The 20,426-nt window shown below is 38.7% G+C and overlaps 1 protein-coding gene across 2 annotated transcripts; it reads left to right on the top strand.

Moving 5' to 3' along the window:
* Positions 1 to 450: 450 nt before the first annotated feature.
* On the top strand, positions 451 to 20,166 carry Mrps31 (mitochondrial ribosomal protein S31). 2 transcript variants are annotated; one of them, XM_013141168.3, is made up of 7 exons: positions 451 to 657; positions 2,308 to 2,592; positions 8,493 to 8,651; positions 11,269 to 11,400; positions 13,849 to 13,925; positions 18,649 to 18,792; positions 19,851 to 20,166. In XM_013141168.3, the coding sequence occupies exons 1-7, from the start codon at positions 533 to 535 to the stop codon at positions 20,078 to 20,080; spliced, it is 1,152 nt and encodes a 383-aa protein (XP_012996622.2). In that variant the 5' UTR covers positions 451 to 532; the 3' UTR covers positions 20,081 to 20,166. The 2 variants fall into 2 exon arrangements, with proteins under 2 accessions (XP_012996622.2, XP_063088732.1); XM_063232662.1 differs by lacking the exon at positions 451 to 657 and adding an exon at positions 749 to 1,415.
* The last annotated feature ends 260 nt before the right edge of the window (positions 20,167 to 20,426 follow it).

Genomic DNA, 20,426 nt, shown 5'->3' with positions numbered 1-20,426 from the left:
CCATTTTTTCAAGTATATCTCATGTTCTGGCGCTCCACCAAGAACAGAGATTGCCTCTCTCTATTCTGACTATGCTGTTCTAACGATCGTGCTGATTTACCAGGCAGCAAGCCCTACAGAAAGTGTTAAAACCTCTCTGGTCGCCACGAATCCTCTTAAGAATATAGAATGTTGTGGATCTTCCAGTAGTCCCAAGCAACGCGCGGTGAGATCAGTTCTCTTACAGGCCCCTGGGCAGCTGCGATTTTGTGTTCTTGTTTTTAAAAATCCCTGATCTCTCCCTCCACGCTGGCCTGTCCCGTCCGGCTCCCGCCTCACCCAGCGGCCTTTTGCAGAACTCAGTCGCGGTCTCCCCTCTGGAACTGGAATCCCTGCAGCCGCAGACACCTGGCTTGGCCGGAACACAGTTACGGGCCTCTGTTGCCCACCGGAATGGAATGGAAAAGAACGCTCCAGGCCCGGAAACGGAAAATATAGCGGGGGACGTGTTTGGCGGAGGGACGCACTGTCTCGGTTGCCCGGGTTCTGCGCGATGTTCCCGAGAGTCTCCGCACTTCCAACTCTTCGCCCCCTATCCCGCGTCCCTTTGCCCTCTGGAAGCCCGGAGGCGCCTACGGTTACACTTTTGCCACGTGCTGCTCCTCCTGGAACGGTCAGGTACACATTTTAGAGCTGCTGGCCTCGCAGTTCTTCCGGCAACACCATTTCCTCCTCCCGTCATTGAGTTACCATTCTCGGTTCTCCTGGGTCGATATTATCATGTGAAAAATCTTAAACGCCTTTGCTTTAAATCTGAGAGAAATATTACAAAGATAAGAAGTTATGCCTAAGGTCAGAGTTGCGTGGCAAAGAGTCACGATGACTTAGCCTGATCTGTGTTTTGTCTGTAGCGTGCCATGTCTCATCCCTCTTTGCCACCTTTGTCGCTCTTATTTGGACTCTAGAAATGAAGTGGGAGTGTTTGTTTGTTTTTACCTCCCAAGACTTTGTGGCTGGTCTCCATTTTTTCCTTGGTTCATTACTGAAAGTCCTTCCGGTCTGTCGGTGCTAGTGTTAAATCCAAAGTAGGGGACGACGTAACGGCTGAGATGCAGGTGGCAGAGCGTGCTCCATTCACTCAACGGGGACTGCTGGAAGCAAACAAGGACACCTAATTCTTGTCGGAAAGGTTCAGGGTATTCTTTCTGCCAGAGACGTCTGGTAAAATCTCTGAGAGGACCACCGTTTGGAGTCAGCCATGAAAGAAGTTGTTGCGAACCTGGTTTTCCTGCAAGAACTCAATGACTATTAAAACCTAAAAGCCAATACTGATAGCCCATGCATAACTATTTGGGACTAATTCGGTTTAATACAGTGCTGAAGCAAGTTGGTAGCAACACCAGTGAAAAAGATAGCTGGGTGGAGTCGGAAACTGCGTAGGTAGAATTAATGTGATCCACGCGATGTGGTAGTGCAAGCCTGTAATCCCAGCATATGGGAGGCTGAGGCAGGAAGATCACTGTGAGTTTGAGGCCAGCCTGAACTACATAGTGAGGTCCTGTCTCAAAATAATAATAATAATCATGTGACATGATAATAGTAGTGTGGAAGAGTAGAGCAGCATGAATGTTTAATGAAGAACAGGGAGCAGGTGGGGCGGGGGATTTAGCTCAGTGGCCTAAGTGAGTTTGATCCCTGGTACCAAAAAATAAAATAAAATAATATCAAAGCATGGGGAGCAGGTTTGAGAAAGATTAAGTATATTATAGTTTTTTTATTTTTGTACCAAGGATTGAACTCACAACCTCATGCTTGCCAGGCAGGCGCTTGTGCTGCTGAGCTGTATCCCTAGCCCAATATCATAGTTTTTTAATATAAAAGAGTTTTTCTTTTTTGGTACCAGGAATTGAACTCAGGGCTTCGCACTTGCCATGCAGGTGCTTGTGCTGCTGAGCCACATCCCCAGTCCCCAAAAGAGTTTTTTGGTAGGAGGGCCATTCAGGACAGAGAGTGCAAAATGGGAAGTCTGTCTGAGGGAAGTGGTTTTGAATGTGGTTTTTAATGTATGACATTGGTGGTGGTGGTCAGATGTTCTCAGTGAAAGCAAACTCAGGGTATAAGAAAACATGTCTAAATTATGTTGCATAGGCCAGGCACATAATATTTGCTAATCCATGGTAAATTATTGCTGCTATGGTTGTTAATAATAAGCAAAGACAAATAGGGCTTGAATGTTTTAAATGCTAAATACAGAAGCAATTTTTGAGTTTTTGCTTTACTATTTTACATTCTACATTTATCCCTTTTTTCTTTAATACATCTATCCAGGACAAAAACTGTCCAAAGATATTTTGGTACCAGCAGTGTGATCAATAGGAAGAAAGATGAAAAGTCTGATCAAGATGGTGAGATTGCCAAAAAGCCATCAGAGAGCCAAAACAGTGAAAAAGATAATTCGAGAAAAGACGTATTCAACATTATTAAAGGCATGAAGGTTGAACTAAGTACAGTAAATGTACAAACAACAAAGCCGCCCAGCAGAAAACCACTTAAAGGCGTGGAAGCTGCAATTGGAAAGCACCAAAGAGCTGCAAAAGATGCACTAAAGAAGGGGTAAGTTTCATGACAATTTTGAGTGCTCTTAAAAATCTAATTCTTGAGACTCCAGTAAGATTTTTCTTCTAGTAAGAAATATTTTTAATTATAATACTTGAGAGGTAGTGAACTAAAGAAGAATAAACAATCAAACCCTAATAATTGCTTGAGGAATGCAGTTTTTTATATTTGAGTAATAAGAGAATATTTCTATACAATCTAAAGAAAGGGAAGAGTTTTCTAAGAATTCCACACAACCTCTTACATGAGTGCTATTGACTGCTTTTTAGTTGACGTTTTAATCTGTTAATTAACAAGATGTATCAGCTACATCTTGTGTTTTTTTGTTTGTTTTGGTTTTGTTTTTTTGAGACAGGGTCTTGCTAGGTAGTGCGGGCTGGCCTCAGATTCACAACTCACAATGATCCTCTTGCCTTCATCTCCCAAGCCCTAGGATTATAGTTGTACATTCCCATGCCTGGCCAGATACATTTTGTTTTAAAGTTCGCATCATGTCTGTAAAGGACTTTCTTAAAGTTTCATTTAAAGGTTCTGGGATAGAGTTTTTTTTTTTACTTTTTTTTTTTTCTTTTTTTCCAGTACCAGGGATCGAACTCACAACCGCCTGCTTGCAGGGCAGGTGCTTATGCCACTGAGCTAAATCCCAAGCCCCTTGGGATAGAGTTTTAACATGTTGATTAGAAATGTCTTATCTGGGCTGGGGATTTAGCTCAGCGGCATAAGTGCCTGCCTTGCAAGCAGGAAGTCGTGAGTTTGATTCCTGGTACTCCGGTACCGATAAAAAGCAAAAAGACAAAAAAAAAAAAAAAAAAAGAAATGTCTTATCTGACTTCTTTTGACCAGAAATTAATGTTTTCAGTTTTTGTTTTGTTTTGTTTTTTGTTTTTTTGGTACCAGGAATCAAACTCAGGACCTCATGCTTGCCAGGCAGGCACTGTACCACGAAGTTAAACCCCCAGCCTTTTCAGCTTTTTTATGTGGCTTCTCCAGTGTATTATTGCTTGTACTTATCAAAAACACTGTATTTAACTGATTCTAAGAACAGTAATATCTTAACATTGTGTTATAGTTTAAATGGCAGTCTTATTTTAATGATTCATGAAATAAGGATTCATTTTATAGTGATGATGTCATCACTTAAATGATGTGGTGGATTGTGGCCTTAGGATACTTAGCACTCACCAGCACAAACATAGATTCCTGTGTCCCAGAATGACTTAATATTTTTATGGGACTTCGAAGTTTCTAGTTATATCTGAAGCTGGCACACACATACAGTCTCAGCACTAAGGAGACTAAGGCAGGAGGATCCTAAGTCGTAAGCCTGGTTTGGGCTACATAAAAAGCACAAAAAATGAAAATACCTCTGGAAAGTCTAATTAACTGCTAGACAGTAAATTAATTCAAATAATGAGTACCCATAATAGGTGTCTTCTTCCTTTAGAAACAAAAACAGTTATATACAGGTACATAGAAATAAATGATACGCATATATAAATGCTTACCAAGAATGACTTTTTAGTCCAGGCAGGAGAATCACAATTTCAAGCCCAGCCTGCGCAACTAAATGGCTTAGCAAGATCCTTTCTAAAATAAGAAATAAATGCCTGGGATATAGCTTAGTGCAAGAGTCCCAGGTTCAATAACCAGTACTGGAAAACAAATAAACAAAAAGCAACCTTTTTATAGCTTCCAGAACTGTTTATTGCTTGTTTATTATAGTTGTGCAATTTAATTAACTATTACTGAGATGGCTAAAAACAGTTGAATGAGGGGGCTGGGGATTTAGCTCAGCAGTATAAGTGCCTGCCTTGCAAGCAGGCAGTCTTGAGTTCAATCCCTGGTACCAATAAAAAGGAAAAAGACAAAAAGGAAAAAAAAAAAAAGAATTGAATGCTGTGGAAAGATTCAGTAATTTTTAGTGAATAAGGCAAACAAAAAACAATTGTACATTCAGATTGTTGTTGTTTTTAAGTTCTTGTTTTTTTCCACTTTAAAGAAATTGAAGTTAGAAAGATTAGCAGATGAACCGTGGGTATATTTATGAGCACTTGCCTAACATGCTGGAGCTCCTGCATTTGATCTCTGGTGCCACATAAGAGAAGATTCCAAGACATATCTTTTATCTTTAATTCTTTGTTTGCTGAAGAGACTTTAGTCTTTTATCAGAAAAGGGGTGAATGAGGTGCATTTGCTTTCAGTTTTATGAAAAGCATCTTTAAGTGACCCCCCTTCCCTTAAAAGAAATCCTGGGTGCACAGAATCCAGAATTGGGTGAGTCATAATATTTCTTCTTGATGCACTCATTGTGTGACTTGCTTTTATTTTCTTTGTATGTATATATATTGAAACACATTTACTTGGTTCCATGATTATATTACAGATTACTCTAAAACAGCAGCATAAAGCAACCCTAGCTTTTTTTTTTTGATGGGCGTGCTGGCAAAGGTGTGTAATCCCAGCCACAGGAGGCCAAAACAAAATTGTCTGACGTTCAAGGCCAGTCTGGGCTAGGTAGTGAATTCAAGGCTACCTTGAGTTACAGAATAAGATCCGGTCTCATAACAAACAAATGGTGTTGTGGTTCAGTGGTAGAGTTCTTGTCTTACATGTATAAGGCCCTGGGTTCAATCCCCAGCACTCATCAAAAAAGAAACCAACTTTTTTTGTGTGTGTGTGTGTGTTTTTCGTTTTTATCGGTACCAGGGATCAAACTCACGACCGCCTGCTTGCAAGGCAGGTGCTTATGCCGCTGAGCTAAATCCCCAGCTCCAAAACCAACTTTTTTAATGAGTATGGATTCTATGGGTTAGCACTAGATGGGGTACAGCAGAGACAACCAGTTATTCCTCTGTGATGTCTGAGGCTTCACTTGCAAGACTTACAAGTCTCAGGGCTAGAATCAGTGAGTTTGCTACTCGTAGGCCCAGCTGTTGATGCTGGCTCTGATCTGGACCACAGCTGAAGTTATTAGCACTGGCACTCATTTGTGGCCTCTCTCTTGGCCTTGGATCAAGAGAAAGTAAATCAGGATGACTGATTGTTATTTTATTTTTTTGGAATCGGGCTGAACATTGCTACCCTCATTTTGCTCCACATTCATCTTTTTTTTTTACAGGGTACTTTCTTTTTTTCTATCATAGCAACTGCTTTAAAAAAAATCTGATCTAAAATATCATAGAAAGGAATATAGCTGTATAATTTTAGAACTGTGAACCATCCATAGGCATTTGCTAGGCCTCATTCTAAAGCTGGATCTGGAATCATCTTAAGTCAATGACAGAAGCTCCCCCATAATTTTAATCAGTTACAACATCCCAAATTATAAATCACAGACTTCAAGGCTCTCTTTATAAAGGAAACAATTGTTACAAAATGCATGGTTCTTGCCTAACATGGGGGCATGCCTGGAATCCCAACACTCAGGAGGCTAAGGGGAAGGATCTCTTGAGTTTAAGACCTCCAGCCTGGACTATGTGTGAGTTCAAGGCCAGGCTGGCTACATAGCAAGATCCTGTCTCAAAAAGCAAACAACAACAGAAAACATAGTTCTAGACAATGAATACTCATCAATATGTTTTGCATTGTATATTTTGTTCCAATACGTAAAATTAGGAAATGAAGCTAACAAGTATCAATGAAAGAAATATAGTAATGGGGTGCTTAAGCTTTATTCACAGATCAATTTTGAAAATAGTACATTTCCTTTCTTCATTTTTGTTACTGTCAGTCTTCCATATCTTGGTAAAGGCCTTAAAATCTATCCAACAATTTTGGGAATTTGGGATTTTTAATTTGAGTGCTAGGTAGAAGATGATATGGAAAATCCAGGTAATAAGACATTAATTTTGATCCCACTTGTTAAGAGGGAATGTCCTATTAAAAACTTTATTTGTGAATTACTTTTTCTCTTAACTCAGGAGTACTCTCTGACAGGCAAGTGCTCTACTACAGAGCTATACCCAAGAATAGTAGCTTTAAAACTTTTTCTTATAGGAAATTCAAGACCTATCCAAAGTACGTAAAATTGTATGAGCCCCTATGTACCTGTCACTCAGATTCAGTAATGATCAGCTTTTTGCCATTTCTGTATGTTGTAATCATTGGTTTTCAAGGAGAACAAGACAATACAAGACACATAATTTATAGTATTACTTATAGTAGTCACCCCAAGGGTCAAATACAAAGAAAATGCAGGAAATCTGTCCGTACACTAAGACCCAAGGAATCCAACTGAGGCCCTAGATCCCACAGCAGTGTCCTGCATGAGTCCAGCAAAAGACCCAGAGCCTATGACAGTGCCTCCACAAGTCCAAACTGGAGACCTAGAGCCCACGACAATGTCTCATGGCAAGTCTGTTTCAAGGATCTGTACTGGGAAGGCTCAAAGGTCAGTGATGGAAACCAGAATGTCTACAACAGTGGTATGAAGGATCTGGGCCAGGAGAATGAGAGTTTTGCACCGGAGTCAGGAAGCAACATTCTGAGTAAGCACCAGGGCCCCCCTGAGAAGTATCACAACCGTTCTTATCGACAACAAGGTCCCAAACTCCTTTGAAGATGAGAACAGCTGCGTTCACATCAGGAAGCTAGCATGACAGGTTTCTCCTGGAGATTGAACAGCACACATCTTCCCCTCCAGAGCCAGGAAGCAATGCTCAAGGTAAGGAACAGAGCTCCCTCAAAATGAACCATAGTCATTCTCAGCAACAAGGTCCCGAGCTCCTTTGATGATGAGAACAGCCAAGTGCACATCAGGAGAGAAGCTCACAAGTCTCTAGGAGAGTCCATGGCCTCTTTTTTTTTGTTTGTTCGGTACTGGGGATTGAACTCACAACCTCATGCTTGCCAGGCAGGCGTTTATGCTGCTGAGCTAAATCCCCAGCCTCCCGATCTCTTTTTTATGCTAGCAATAGTCCTCAGGTGGCTATCAATACTCAGCACCACGCTGAGTCAGTTCAGCTGGTATTTAAGTTGACCGTGAGTTTTCAATCCATCACACTATTAGCAATACCTTTTCTATTTCCTGATTAATCATAATGATCTGGGGCTTTTCTTTTCCAGGTAAAATTTATGTGTAATGAAATATACAAATCTTAAGCGTTGAAGGGATACATTCTACAAATGGATATATGCATGTAACCCACAGATTTACTGAGATTCAGAAAGTTTCCCATTTTCATCTTCCAATCAGTGTCTTCTATCCTTAGGCAATTACTTTTTCAACATTTTCTTAACCTGGTTTAGTTTTGCCTTGATATAAGTGAGCTTGACATAAGTGAACTCATACAGTATTTACTCTTGTGTCCAGTATTTCATTTGTCCTTCTGTCTCTGAGACATTCATCATGTTGTGCAAGCCAAATACTATTCCACTGTATCTGTATCACAATTTAGTCATTTGCCTGACATTATTGACCTTTGACTTGGATCCAGTTTGGAGCTGTTATAAGTAAAGCTTCTAAAGTGGCAGATTTAGCCACTTTTAAGTCTGCTTGCAGTATATATGCTTTCTCAATAAAAGTGGCATTTGTTTTAAAAATACCAATTTGTAATTTCTGAACTTTGATTCAGTATTATACTTCAGCCAGTGCCCGTTAACCCAGTTAAGTTTTAGCATTTCGAAATTTCTATAAAATCAGCATCTAATATTTGAGGAGTCTTGCTTTTGTTGGAAATTGAAAGATGCTTTTTGAGAGAGAAAGAGACAGGGTGTGTACACACTGAGAACTAAGCCCAGGGCCTCATGCGTGCTAAGCAAATGCTCCACCACTGGCTGCATCCTTAGCTCTGAGCAATACTTTTTTGAATGACAAGTTCTCTTTCCCAGAACACTTAACTTTTTGCTGAACTAGTTGCATAATAAGCAATCTCGGTCTTTCTCATTTCCTTTTTCAGGAATGAGCCCCTGAGTCCTGTGTTGGTGGCCGCTGTGTCTGCTGTTGCAGCTTCTCTCCCTTTTGACAAGCAGGTAACTAAGTCAGAGCTGCTCAGGCAGCTGCAGCAGCACGAGCAGGACTCAGTGTCCCAGAAGGAGGGAGAGAAATCTAAAGTCAGGTCAGTGCACCAGGTAATATCACTGCTGTAGTGTGTGCGTGTATATCTCAAACAGGCTGTTTTCGTGTGTCTGGTGAATAATATGCAAAACATCAAATAGAATTTTAGCAATTGGATTTTTTTAAAAAGTAAGCATGTGCTAATAAAAAGTAAATAAAATGTAAAAATAAAAATACTATTGAAAAGTCTTAACTGATATTGCAGTTTTTTAAAAAAATATTTAGCCGGGCATGGTGGCTCATGCCTGTAATCCCAGCACTTGTGAGGCTGAGGCAGGAGGATCATTGCGAGTTCGAGACCAACCTGGGCTACAAAGTGAGCTCAATGCCAGCCTGAACTGCATAGCAAGACCTTGTCTCAAAAAGACCAAAAAAAAAAAATTTTAAATGGTTAAATTTTCCTCTTAGGAAGTCAAAATCTCTCACTCTTGAAAAAGAAGTGATACATTCACTAATTTTATTTATTTATTTATTTTTTAGTCACGTCTATTTTTTTATTTTTTTGGTACCGGGTATTGAACTCACAACCTTGTGCTTGCCAGGAGGGACTTATGCCACTGAGCTAAATCTCCAGCCCATAATTCACTAATATTATTTAAGTAAATAATAAAATGGTTTCTCTGAGAATTAAATTTTTCTTGGTTGAATTGTGCTGGCTTTTTGCATAATCAGACATACATCCTTTCCTTCCTCTTAAGTTTGAGCTGAACACTTTTTACTTACCCTTTTATCTCTTGTTATTTTACACCAAGTTTTACAGCTGGGTGCTCAAAGCTTGTGAGTGGTGGTACTGCTTCACTGTGGATAGTGATTTAAGTCAGCTGTTCTTTTTTTTTTGGTGGTACCAGGGATCGAACCTAAGACCTTGTGCATGCAGGGCAAGAGCACTACCACTGAGCTATATCCCCAGCCACAAGTCAGCTATTCTTAATGAACATGTGTACCAGAATTGTATCAGAAGTTAAATGAAAATTATAGGTATCTGGACTTTGAGTAGGATAACTTGTTCAGCTTGTAGTTGAACAAATACAACATAAATACAGCTAAATTTCTATTGTAACTTAGTTATTGATGTGGTAGACACAGATACTCATAATATTTGCCTATTAACTTCTGAATATTAATAGTTTTTATGTAAGTGACACTTTTATATTTTAAATGAAAAAAAATTTTTTTGAGGCAGTGTCTCACCATGTAGTTCAGGCTGGCCTTGAACTCATATAGCATATCTGGCTTTGAACTCCTGGTGATTCTTCTGTCTCAGCTTCCCAAGATGCAGAACATCTTTAAAAGATAGAAATAAGGCCAGAGATTTAGTTCAGCAGCATAAGCACCTTCCTGGCAAGCACAAGGTTGTGAGTTCAATCCCTAGTACCCCCTACCCGTCCCAGTAGTGCTTTGTTTGGGCTGGGGCTTTAGCTTACCAAGTATGGTGGTGGCACACCTGTAATCCTAGTACTTGGAAGGCTGAGGTAAGAGGATAGAAAGTTGGTGACCAGTCTAGACTGCATATCCCTCTCTATCCTAAACCCTGTCTGAACATAAGCATAAATCCTAAGGATTCACGTAGTATGGATGTGAACACTCACATAGGACATACTCTTTTAAAATTTTATTTTGTTTTTTCTTTATTTCAATCAGATTTTATTGGTATATTTTAGCTATACATAATGATCACATTCATTATAGAAAATTTGTACCTGTACATGATAGAACTTTTTTCCCATTCCCCTACCCTCTCTTCAACCACTCCTTCTTTCTCCACTTACAAAACCTTTGTTTTCATGTATTCCTTCTTTTTTTTATTTTAGAGAATAAAACCAAACCAAACAATAAAACAGAATAAAACTAATCAGAACATAACATTGAAAGCGATACAGGACTTCAAAACAAGATAATAGGAAATCAACAATGACTACCATAATGCCTCTTGTTATCTTAAAAATTGCTGCCCATACCATCAGACATAATAAAATCAAACAAAACAGAACAGAATAAAACCACTCAAAACAGAACATTGAATAAAACAAAACAATAAAATTAAACAAAACAGAACAATATTGAATTTCAAAAACAAGGCAGAAGGAAATCCCCCACATTTGCTATATTGCATATTGTTATCCTCTTGGTAGATGCTCAGGCTACTGGCCTTAGGCCTGCAAAGTCAATCAGATAATACAAGGATTAAGTTGATTTGTTCCTCAGTTGCTGTCAACTCAGCCTGTGCTCTGAATCAGCTAGTTGCTTACCGGGGGAAGCGGGAGGGGTGGTGTGTTCTTGTCTCCCAGCCTGCATGCCTGTTGGCTCATGGGAATGGTGAGTTGGCTTCTTCTTACTCCTCCCAGGCCCAGCGTGGCTTCTGCAGACTCAGGAGAAGGGCAAACTGGCTGGTTTCTCCTGCCAGGCCTTGCACCAGCGCACAGGAAGGGCAAATTGGTTTCTTATTCATGTTTTCCTTTTCTCTTTTTTTTCTTCTAGGACATTTTATTTCAACCTAGCTTTATGCTGTATTAGTGCATAAAAGTGAAATAATTAAAAGCAATGTCTCCTTTTTAAGAAAAGTTTACTGTATTGTATGGCTGAGATTTCTAATGTATTTGACCTTTTTGTCATTTCAGTGTCAGTAACATTATATCATATATGAAAGTTGCCCGATCTGCTAGAGCATCAAGACCGGAGCATCAGATTCAGTTTGACGAAGGATTTGATGGTTCTCTAGCACAGGAGGTATCAGCTGATTTTAAAAAAAGGTATTCAGGCTTTGCATCTATCAGTTTTGTTTGTGTGATTTACTTTTATAATAACAGTGGATTATTTTATTCCTTGTACATACCATTGCTGATAGGCACTGAGTGTTGTGGATGCTTTTACATGTGTCTTCTTACTCTGTAGATACTTTCTAGAGAGGAAAGATGTTCTGAGATTAGCAGTTCTACAGTTTTCTACACCATAAGCCAGAATGAGGCGTGCCTCACACCTACCCCTACCAGACTGGTTGAATTTAGAGATGAATAGGGCTGACTGAATTCTAAACAAATGAATGTTTTACAAGAAGCATTATTTTTCATTCTAAACATGTTTGTAACACTGAATACTTTATACTTCATATCTCTATATCTGGTATTCCATCATACCTTAGATAAACAGATCCACTATAAAAACAAGAAAAATGCATATACAATTGAAAGTTAGCCTGAATTTACATAAATTTCTGTTCTTTCTCTCCTTTAAACCCAGAAGCTTACAATTGGAGAGAAAGAACTAGCTATCTGGCATGCTCTGACAAAAACTAACTTGACTTTAATAGGAAGACTTATCTTTAATAGCAGGATGTACTCACAGTTGGAATGTTTTCAGTGTATTACGTATTCCATGAATGTTGTTTTAAGTAGAATCTCAGGAATTTGACTTAGCTCCTTCCTGGTATTAAATTACTAATCTGTACTGGAAGATTGGAAAAGGTAGTCAGTATTTAACATAGGAAGTTCAGGAGGTTAACAGTAACTTTGGATGATTATTTGAATTACTAATTTAAAGTGATTTAATATCTATAATATATTATCAAATAAGGTCGGAAGTATAGTTGAAGTTTTACTAGGAATATTGAACTGAATCAGTCTTCTTTCTGTGATTCCATGAAACTTCTTCTGAATAGCATATTATAACTTGATGTTTATCTGCCGTTAAAAATTAGCAGCAAGAGAAAAGCTTAAAAAATTAGGAAAGAGATTTCTGTGTATACAGTGCATTAAAAAGCCAAGTAAGGGAAGAAACAAGGAAGCAGTGGGGAAAGAGCAAGCCTGCTGTGATGAAACAGGGAAGCAGTGGCAGGGTTCAAGGTGCGCTGAGAAGACCCCGGCCTGGGCGGATTCTGTCCATTAGAGGCTGAGGTCAGGAGCTCTGGCTTGGAGTCCCCCTGACCTGTTCCCGAATCTCGGTGTTACCACTAATTCTGTGACTGGGGCAAGTTTCACAGCTACCCTCAATCTGTCTCCCTATCTCTAAAATGCTGAAGGTGAAACCTAGCTTTCTTGAGGAATAAAAGAGAAAGAAGTGACAACTATCTATTACGTAGTCTGTGCCAGTTTTCCTGTGAAATTTTCATACTTTACCAAGGCATTCCCTCTTTACTATGAGTCATTTTGATCTGTTGTCCTGTTTAATAGACATGCAGTTGAGAGGATGTTGGGTAGGGAAAGGACACGAGGCACTGAGGGTAGTTCTGGAGTGTAAAGGCCTTTGTTTTATAGTGCCACATGCGGGAACCTAGCAGAGGAAAACTTAACAGGACTGGAGATATAGTTTGCATTTTTTCCAGTTAATTTCATTGAGAAAAATCATTTGATCCAGAAAAGAAAAAAACAGTTTAAAGCTAGTTTAAAAATTAATTTAAGGGCCAGGGATTTAGCTCAGTGGCATAAGCACTTGCCTGACGTGCATGAGTTCATGAGTTCGATCCCCTGTACAAAAAAAAAAAAAAAGAGCTGGTGTGATGGCACATACCTATAATCCCAGCACTCAGGGAGACTGAGGCAGGAGAATTGTTGCAAGTTTACAAGCCAGCCTGAACTGAGTAGCAAGACCCTGTCTTGAAAAAGACACACACACACACAAAAAAAAATGTTTAAAAATTAATCCTGTAGTTTTAAAATTAGTTTTTAATATGCTGGTATATGTGTTCAAGTATGTATATGAATTGATACATAGAACAGTCAATGTATATAGGAAGAAGTCACCTATTAACTCTGACAATAATTTCAATGATTAAAGCTAGTTATATGAAGAAAGTTAATCTTATTTTTAATCTGCAGAATAGTTGCTGTATAAAAGGATATTTTTTATCAGTGCAGTCCTTTATAACTTTGTAATTAAATATCACAGTGTTTTCAGCCCATAAAGAGTAATGTTGACTTTAATAGCTTCTATTTTAATTATTCTTTTAACTTTTTACAACATTGTTCCTAGAATTTTATAAGGTAAAAAAAATTATAGCAAATTAAGCATCTTTAACTGGCTTGTTGTACTGTAAAGCAGAAATGTAAACACGGTCGTTAAAATATAGCAATGTATTAAATATCTGGTGTGAGTCCATGGAATTACTTTTAATTTCTACACAGAATATGTGAAAAGGTTTTTACCGTAAATAGTTTTTGTGGACAGTTTATAAATATCTAACTAAATTTTTTTTTCATTTTTAGCCTTAAAGATTTATTCAAAGGGAAGAGACTTAATATTTTTGATACTAAGCAATTTACTGAAGAAGCACCTCTAACAGGTTTGTTAAGACAGTAACTCTGCATCTCAAGTGGAGAAACATTCTATGTTTCAAAGATGTTCTCAGTGTTCTAATTGCATGGTAGTTGGTATTTTGATGTTCTGTCTCATCATTGGCTCTATCCTGCTTATGAATGTAGTGGGTGACATTGTTAGCCTTGGTGAGTTACCCTTTTAAAATGTCACTTCCTCTGGGGCAGTGGGAGGTTAGTATAACTAGCAGAATAATCCAGAGGCATAGACTGCTACTAATTTTGGTTAGGTCATTAACAGTCACCTGCCACATTCAAGGCAGTGTCGTGCTTTTACACGAAGACCTGTGGTATCTATTAAAAGGAACTGAGTGTCTAGAATGGGAGGTAGTATTTGTAGAAGTAACTTACCGGAGTTACAGCGTGACTCTGCAGGAGATGGGAAGAATGCTGCAGACATCAATTTTAGTGTTTTTCCCTAATACATGGTTGGTCTTTTTTAAATAATTATTTTGGAGACAGGGCTCACTATGTAGTTCAGGCTGTTCTTGACTCACAGTAATTCTCTTGTCTCAGCCTCCCAAGTGCGTGGAGTACAGGTGTATGTCACCACCCCCAGGCACAGTCATACAGCAGTCTTATTTTTGTTGTCTTCTTCCCTTCCATTTAAGACATCAAATTCTTCATATTCTCCATTTTAAGTCTCATCAAGAGAGACAAGTCCTACACCCTCTTTATGAACATTAAATTTGCCTTCCTGATAAATGAAGAAATTCAGCACAAGTGGTTTCCAGCTTATAAACAAAGCATAGTTGTGAAGAATGGAGATTAGCTTTTGAATCTTAGTGGAAATAGTGTTGCACATGAAATTAGTTCTCCTAAAGCAACTTTTCAGGCTCGTTTAGGCTTATAACCACTAACTGAATATATACATCTGAGTTTCTCACTATTCGACAGACTCCTTGATATTAGGGAGTAGGGCTCATTTATGTTTGTGTACTCCATACCACCAAGGCAAGAGACTTGCAAATAATAGGAATCAGTTACTTTAGATCTTAAATCTTTTTTGAATAAACTGAGCCAAAAAATACGACTCTATAAAGGAAAGGCATTAATCCAGTTCCGTTTTGTTCACTGGAACTAAAGGCTAAGCTTCAAGAACAGCAGCCTTGAACTGTGAACGCTCATCCTGTTGCGTGTGATGAAAAGGAAATGTATGCTCACAGGTCTGGAGAGGGAACCATCTCCCTGCTACGGGAGGATCTGTTAGCTTGCCTCAGAGAGGAACTTACTGGCAGGACCGTTGTCGATGCCCACTAATAAGCAGTCAGGAGAGACACCTGGCTTTTGGAAGAGGCCAACTTACTTTTAAATTTAAATTTTTTCCCTAAAGCTGAAATGAGCTAGCATACCGTACCAAACACTGAAGTTTCATGTGTTGTACAAAAACCAATGTCAGAGGCTGGGTATGACTGGGCAGAAGGACCCCAAGTTTGAATCCTACCAGGGCAATTTAATGAGACCATGTCTCACAAAGACATAAAAGTACTCAGGATGTAACTTAGTGTGAAGATGCTGGTGAAACTCACTCCTTTCCCCACTAAATAAGCTTCTGGTTTGGTGGTGCATTCCTGTACTCCTTAGATTTGAGAGGCTGAGGTAGGCGCGCTATAAGTTCTCAGCCATTTTATTAAGCTACATAGGGCTGAGCTACGTAGGGCTCCATTTCTAAAACAAAACACAGCATAAGACAATTATGCTCTCAATACTGTAAAAATATATGTGAATTTATGTAATAGTTTAATGATGACACTTTTAATAAGCTATACTTGAATAGTCTAAAGACTGTCCTTTGCTCCCAATTAAATTTAAGAATAATAACAATATGGAAACTTACATTAAGCAATTATGCACTGCTATTTTCATGCTATGGGATCTTACTACGTAGTTCAGACTACAGGCTGGCCTTGAACTCACTGGTAACCCAGGCTAAGGTCAAAGCCTCCTGCTTCATCCTCCCAGATCCTGAGGTTACAGTTTGTGCCACCACACCTGGCTCTGGAATCCTACTGTTAAAGAGATTTGGTTAAAGAAATTCTGCCACACGAACCTTTCTGAGTCTTCCCTTCCCACCTATGAAATGAGGGCTAGTATGTAAATATCAAGGGTTAAATAGATAATCTAAAAGAAGAAAGTGTCAGGCACGGTGCCTGGAATAAGTAGACATTTAATAAATGGTTGCAGCTATTACCAGTGTGATACGATGATAGAAAAGGTGTGGGGCAGTTAGTGTCCACTGAGTGAAAGACAGCCGAGCTAATTGTTATCTTCCTGTTGTGATAAAACCGTAAGTATGGTTAGCTAATTACCTGCCAGTCAGCGTGGTTAGGCGTGTTCATGCACATAAAGGCTCATAAAAACAGTCACAAAAAGCAAAGTAAGGCTTACCTAGAAGAACAAATGGGCTCTTTGTTGGGATGTATATTAATCTTGACAAAGGAAGGTAAAGAGGCAGGAGAATGATCATGTGTGATCCATGCTTTTGACTCAGACATTCTGTTCCTGGGAATTTAAGGGGACAATTACAGATACACACACGAGTGTAATTAGTGTAATTAGAAGGAAGGACATCCGTCACTGCAGTGCCTGTCTGCAGGCATCGGTTGATTTGCTTTCCGTTACTGTTGATCAGAATTTTCTATGAATGCAATCACAAATCACACAGCATGTACTCTTGTGTCTGCCTTCTTTCATTAAGCATAATGATTTGAGATTTATCCATGCTGTTGCATGTACCAGTAATTATAAGTGAGCAATACATAATTGTATGGATGTTTCACATTTTTTTATCCATTTATCTGTTGACAGACATTTGGGTTGTTCCTCAAGTTACAGCCCAGATTTGGCTGTTAGGAGTAAAGCTTGTGTGAACTTTCACATGCGGGTCTTTGTGAGGACATGTGTTGTTTTCTCTTGGATGCATGCCCAGGGGTGAGATGCTTATGTTGAATGACAGATTGTTCCTCATTTCTTCAGGAACTCTCAAACTGTCCAGAGTGGTTGTACCATTTTACATTTCCATGAGCATGAGTGGTGGGTATATGGTTCATTCTAGAAAGCTGATTAAAATTGTAAAAATAAATGATGCTTAAAGCATGTAACATGATTGTCATAGTAAGCCAACCTTAATACCTTACAATAAAGTTCTGAAGAGTAAATGAGTGCGGGTTACCACAAAACACTTTTCTTAGCACATAGTAAGTGCTGGTATCCCTTACTATTTTTGTTAAATTAACTTATTTGGTTGTTAGTAATAATAATAATATATAAGGGGCTACTACTGTTTTCTTCCCCACAGCCCTGGGGATTGAATCTAGGGCCCACACATGCTAGGCAAGTGTTCTACCACTAAACTTCATTCCCAGTCCTTTTTATTGTTATTTGGAGATAAGGCCTCTTTAAATTGCCCAGGCTTACTGCAATCTTGTGACCCTCCTGCATCAGCCTCCTAAGTAGCTAACTAATTAGTGATCTGTCTAGCTTAAAATAAAAACAATCTGGGCTGGGGATTTAGCTCAGTGGTACAAGCTCCTGCTTGGTAAGTGCAAGGTCGTGAGTTCAATCCCCAATACCAAAAAACAACAACAACAAAAATAAATAAAATTTTAAAAAACCAATCTGACCAGGTGGTGGTATATGCCTGTAATCCCAGCACTCTGGGTGGCTAACACAGGAGGGAACTCAGGGCCCGGGAAGTCCAGAGTTCAGAACAGCCTAGGCAATTTAGTGATTTAGAGAAACCTATTTCAAAATGAAAAAAAAAAAAAAAAAGTGACTAAGGATGTAGATCAGTTTGAAAGCCTTGGGTTCAATCTTTCGTACCACAAAAAGAAAATAAGTAAATAAGTAGTAAGTAAAATAAAAACAGACAGACTGGTTGTAGAGATCAACGTGACATATAAACTCATATTTATAAAAACTATTTTTTCCCTTTCCAGCAGAGAAGGAAGTACTTGCCTGGCATTGTAGTAATACAAAAATTAAACATGTAAGGTCATGATGATTTATATATATTTATGTTTGAAATCAGATTTCTATAACTTGTATTTGTGTACAGAATTCTTCATGAGTTTATTGTGAAATTTTTATTCAGTATTCAGATGTGGATTATGCGTAACAATAAAAACTGAAAGACCATTTACTTTGTTTAAAGTGCTGCATTGTGCAAGTTTGGAAGTGTGCGTTAATAATTTACTGTATAAGCCGAGTGTTGGTGGCACACACCTGTAATCCCAGCATTCAGGAGGCTGAGGCAAGAGGATCACCATGAGTTCAAGGCCAGCCTGGGCTACATAGTAGCAAGTTCAAAAACACAACATAGCTAGATCCTATCTCAAAGGAAAAAAAAAATTATCGTATATAAGGTCTTGAGTTTGTACCCTCCAAGTTTTTACACTGAAGATAAACTAGCTACAAATTTTTCTTTTTAAGGAATAAGCTGTATCTGTATAAATGTGCCTTTTATTTTCTGGACATACAATGAAAGTTTATACTTAAATTCTCACTGCATTCTACTTGACTGCAGAATTAAAAGTACGGTTTACAAGTTAACAAAAAATTAAATCTTGCCAGTACTTTAGTTCTAGTTTATGTGTAATTTTTATTGTACTCTTTGCTCTGAAGGCGTGACCTTTTATTACATAGTTTAATTATTAGCATCATTATGCTTATTTAAAGTGTTTTTTGACGCAGAGGCATCGCCTTCTCTTTGGGATGTGGAATTTGCAAAGCAGTTAGCCACAGTAAATGAGCAGCCCTTTCAGAATGGGTTTGAAGAGATGATCCGGTGGACAGAAGAAGGGAAACTGTGGGAGTACCCAGTCAACAACGAAGCAGGTGCGTGTTCATTTCAGAGGCTTACACACCCGCTGGCCAGAGAGCGTCCTGGGAGATGGTCAGCTTTAGAGTCTAGAGACTGGCCAGACGTGGGCAAGTATAGCCCGTGCCTGTAATCCCAGCACTCAAGAGGCCGAAGCAGGTGGATCTTCATGAGTTTGAGGCCAGCCTGGGCTACACAGTGAGTTAGAGGGCTACCTCAACTACATAGCCACACCCACCCCAAAAAAACAGGAAGGAAAGGGAACGAAGGAAGGCCTTGAATTTGCAGCCCTCCTGCCTCTGCCTCCCGAGCACTGGGATTACAAGAGTGTGCCACCATGCCTGACTTGTTGGTTTTTACTGATTTTCAGTTTGGTGCCATTCCATTTGGAGAACACACTGTGTGTTATTTCAGTTATTGTTTGTTTGTTTGTTTGTTTTTGAGACAGGGTCTCACTATCTCCCAGGCTGGCTTTGATCTCCTGTCTCATCCTCCCTAGAGCTGGGATTACAGGCATGTGCTGTGATGCCTATTTCAGTTTTTGAAGGCTACTCTTTTTCATAATTGCATCTTGTTTCACTTACATATTTTAAAATACAGTTTGTATTTCTTAGTGGTTGTCCTAGGTATTAAAATAAAATATTCATTAGCAACAATTGCATTTATGTCGAACATGTGTTCAAGGCTTGTCTATTTAATCTTTATTAAAACCTCAGGAAGGTCATCTTTTAATCCTTACATTATGCCTGAGGAACCAAGCCTTTAGTACAGGAACATCTGGGGACATGCTCAAACATATCCAAGCCCCTGCAGTGCTGTTTATGACAGCACTGATTTGATTATAGACATTTTTATATGCATAAATATGTGATTTGCATGTATTTCCATATATACATATTTACATTTTATATATTTTACACTAACTTCACCTAAGTCTGTATCCCTACAGTTAAATTGTGGACAAACCTACTTCTGTCTCCAAAAATCATGCCTTTTACAGTATTACCTCATTAATGTTAATTTTATGATACAGGCTTTACATTACAAATTATAATTTTTTTGTCTTATTTTCTAGGTTTTGATGATGATGGCTCAGAATTTCATGAACATATATTTCTGGATAAATACCTGGAAGATTTTCCAAAACAAGGACCAATTCGCCACTTCATGGAGCTGGTGACTTGTGGCCTTTCCAAAAACCCCTATCTGAGTGTTAAACAGAAGGTTGAACACATAGAGTGGTTCAGAAATTATTTCAAAGAAAAAAGAGACGTTTTAAAAGAAAATAACATACAGTTCAACTAAGACCTTGGAAATCTTTATTTCAAGCATTTGGAGATAGATATTATATTGAAATAAAATAATTTTCCTAGTTTCTGTGTTAATCATAACATCTGATTTGACTGAAATAAATGTAAGGGTTTTTAAAATATGATGGTGCTTAAAAAATACCCTCTGTGGAGAAAAGCCTAGTCATGGGCTCAGAGGAATGTCTGACACTTAGGGGTCAGACAGCTCCACCCAGCTTTTTTCTTTTCACTCAGTGCCTATGTGTCTTTGAAATACACTGTAATTATTAGTCACATATCTGATGACACCAAAGAATTTACACGAGTCCTTCGTTTTCATTTTTGCTGCTGCAACAAAATAC

Source organism: Cavia porcellus, unplaced genomic scaffold, assembly GCF_034190915.1.
Source record: "Cavia porcellus strain 051 isolate PalLab524CR breed Dunkin Hartley unplaced genomic scaffold, mCavPor4.1 scaffold_21, whole genome shotgun sequence".
Taxonomy (NCBI): Eukaryota; Metazoa; Chordata; class Mammalia; order Rodentia; family Caviidae; genus Cavia; species Cavia porcellus.
The sequence above is the reverse complement of the archived record's forward strand: the minus strand, read 5'-3'. Positions and strand labels throughout refer to the sequence as shown.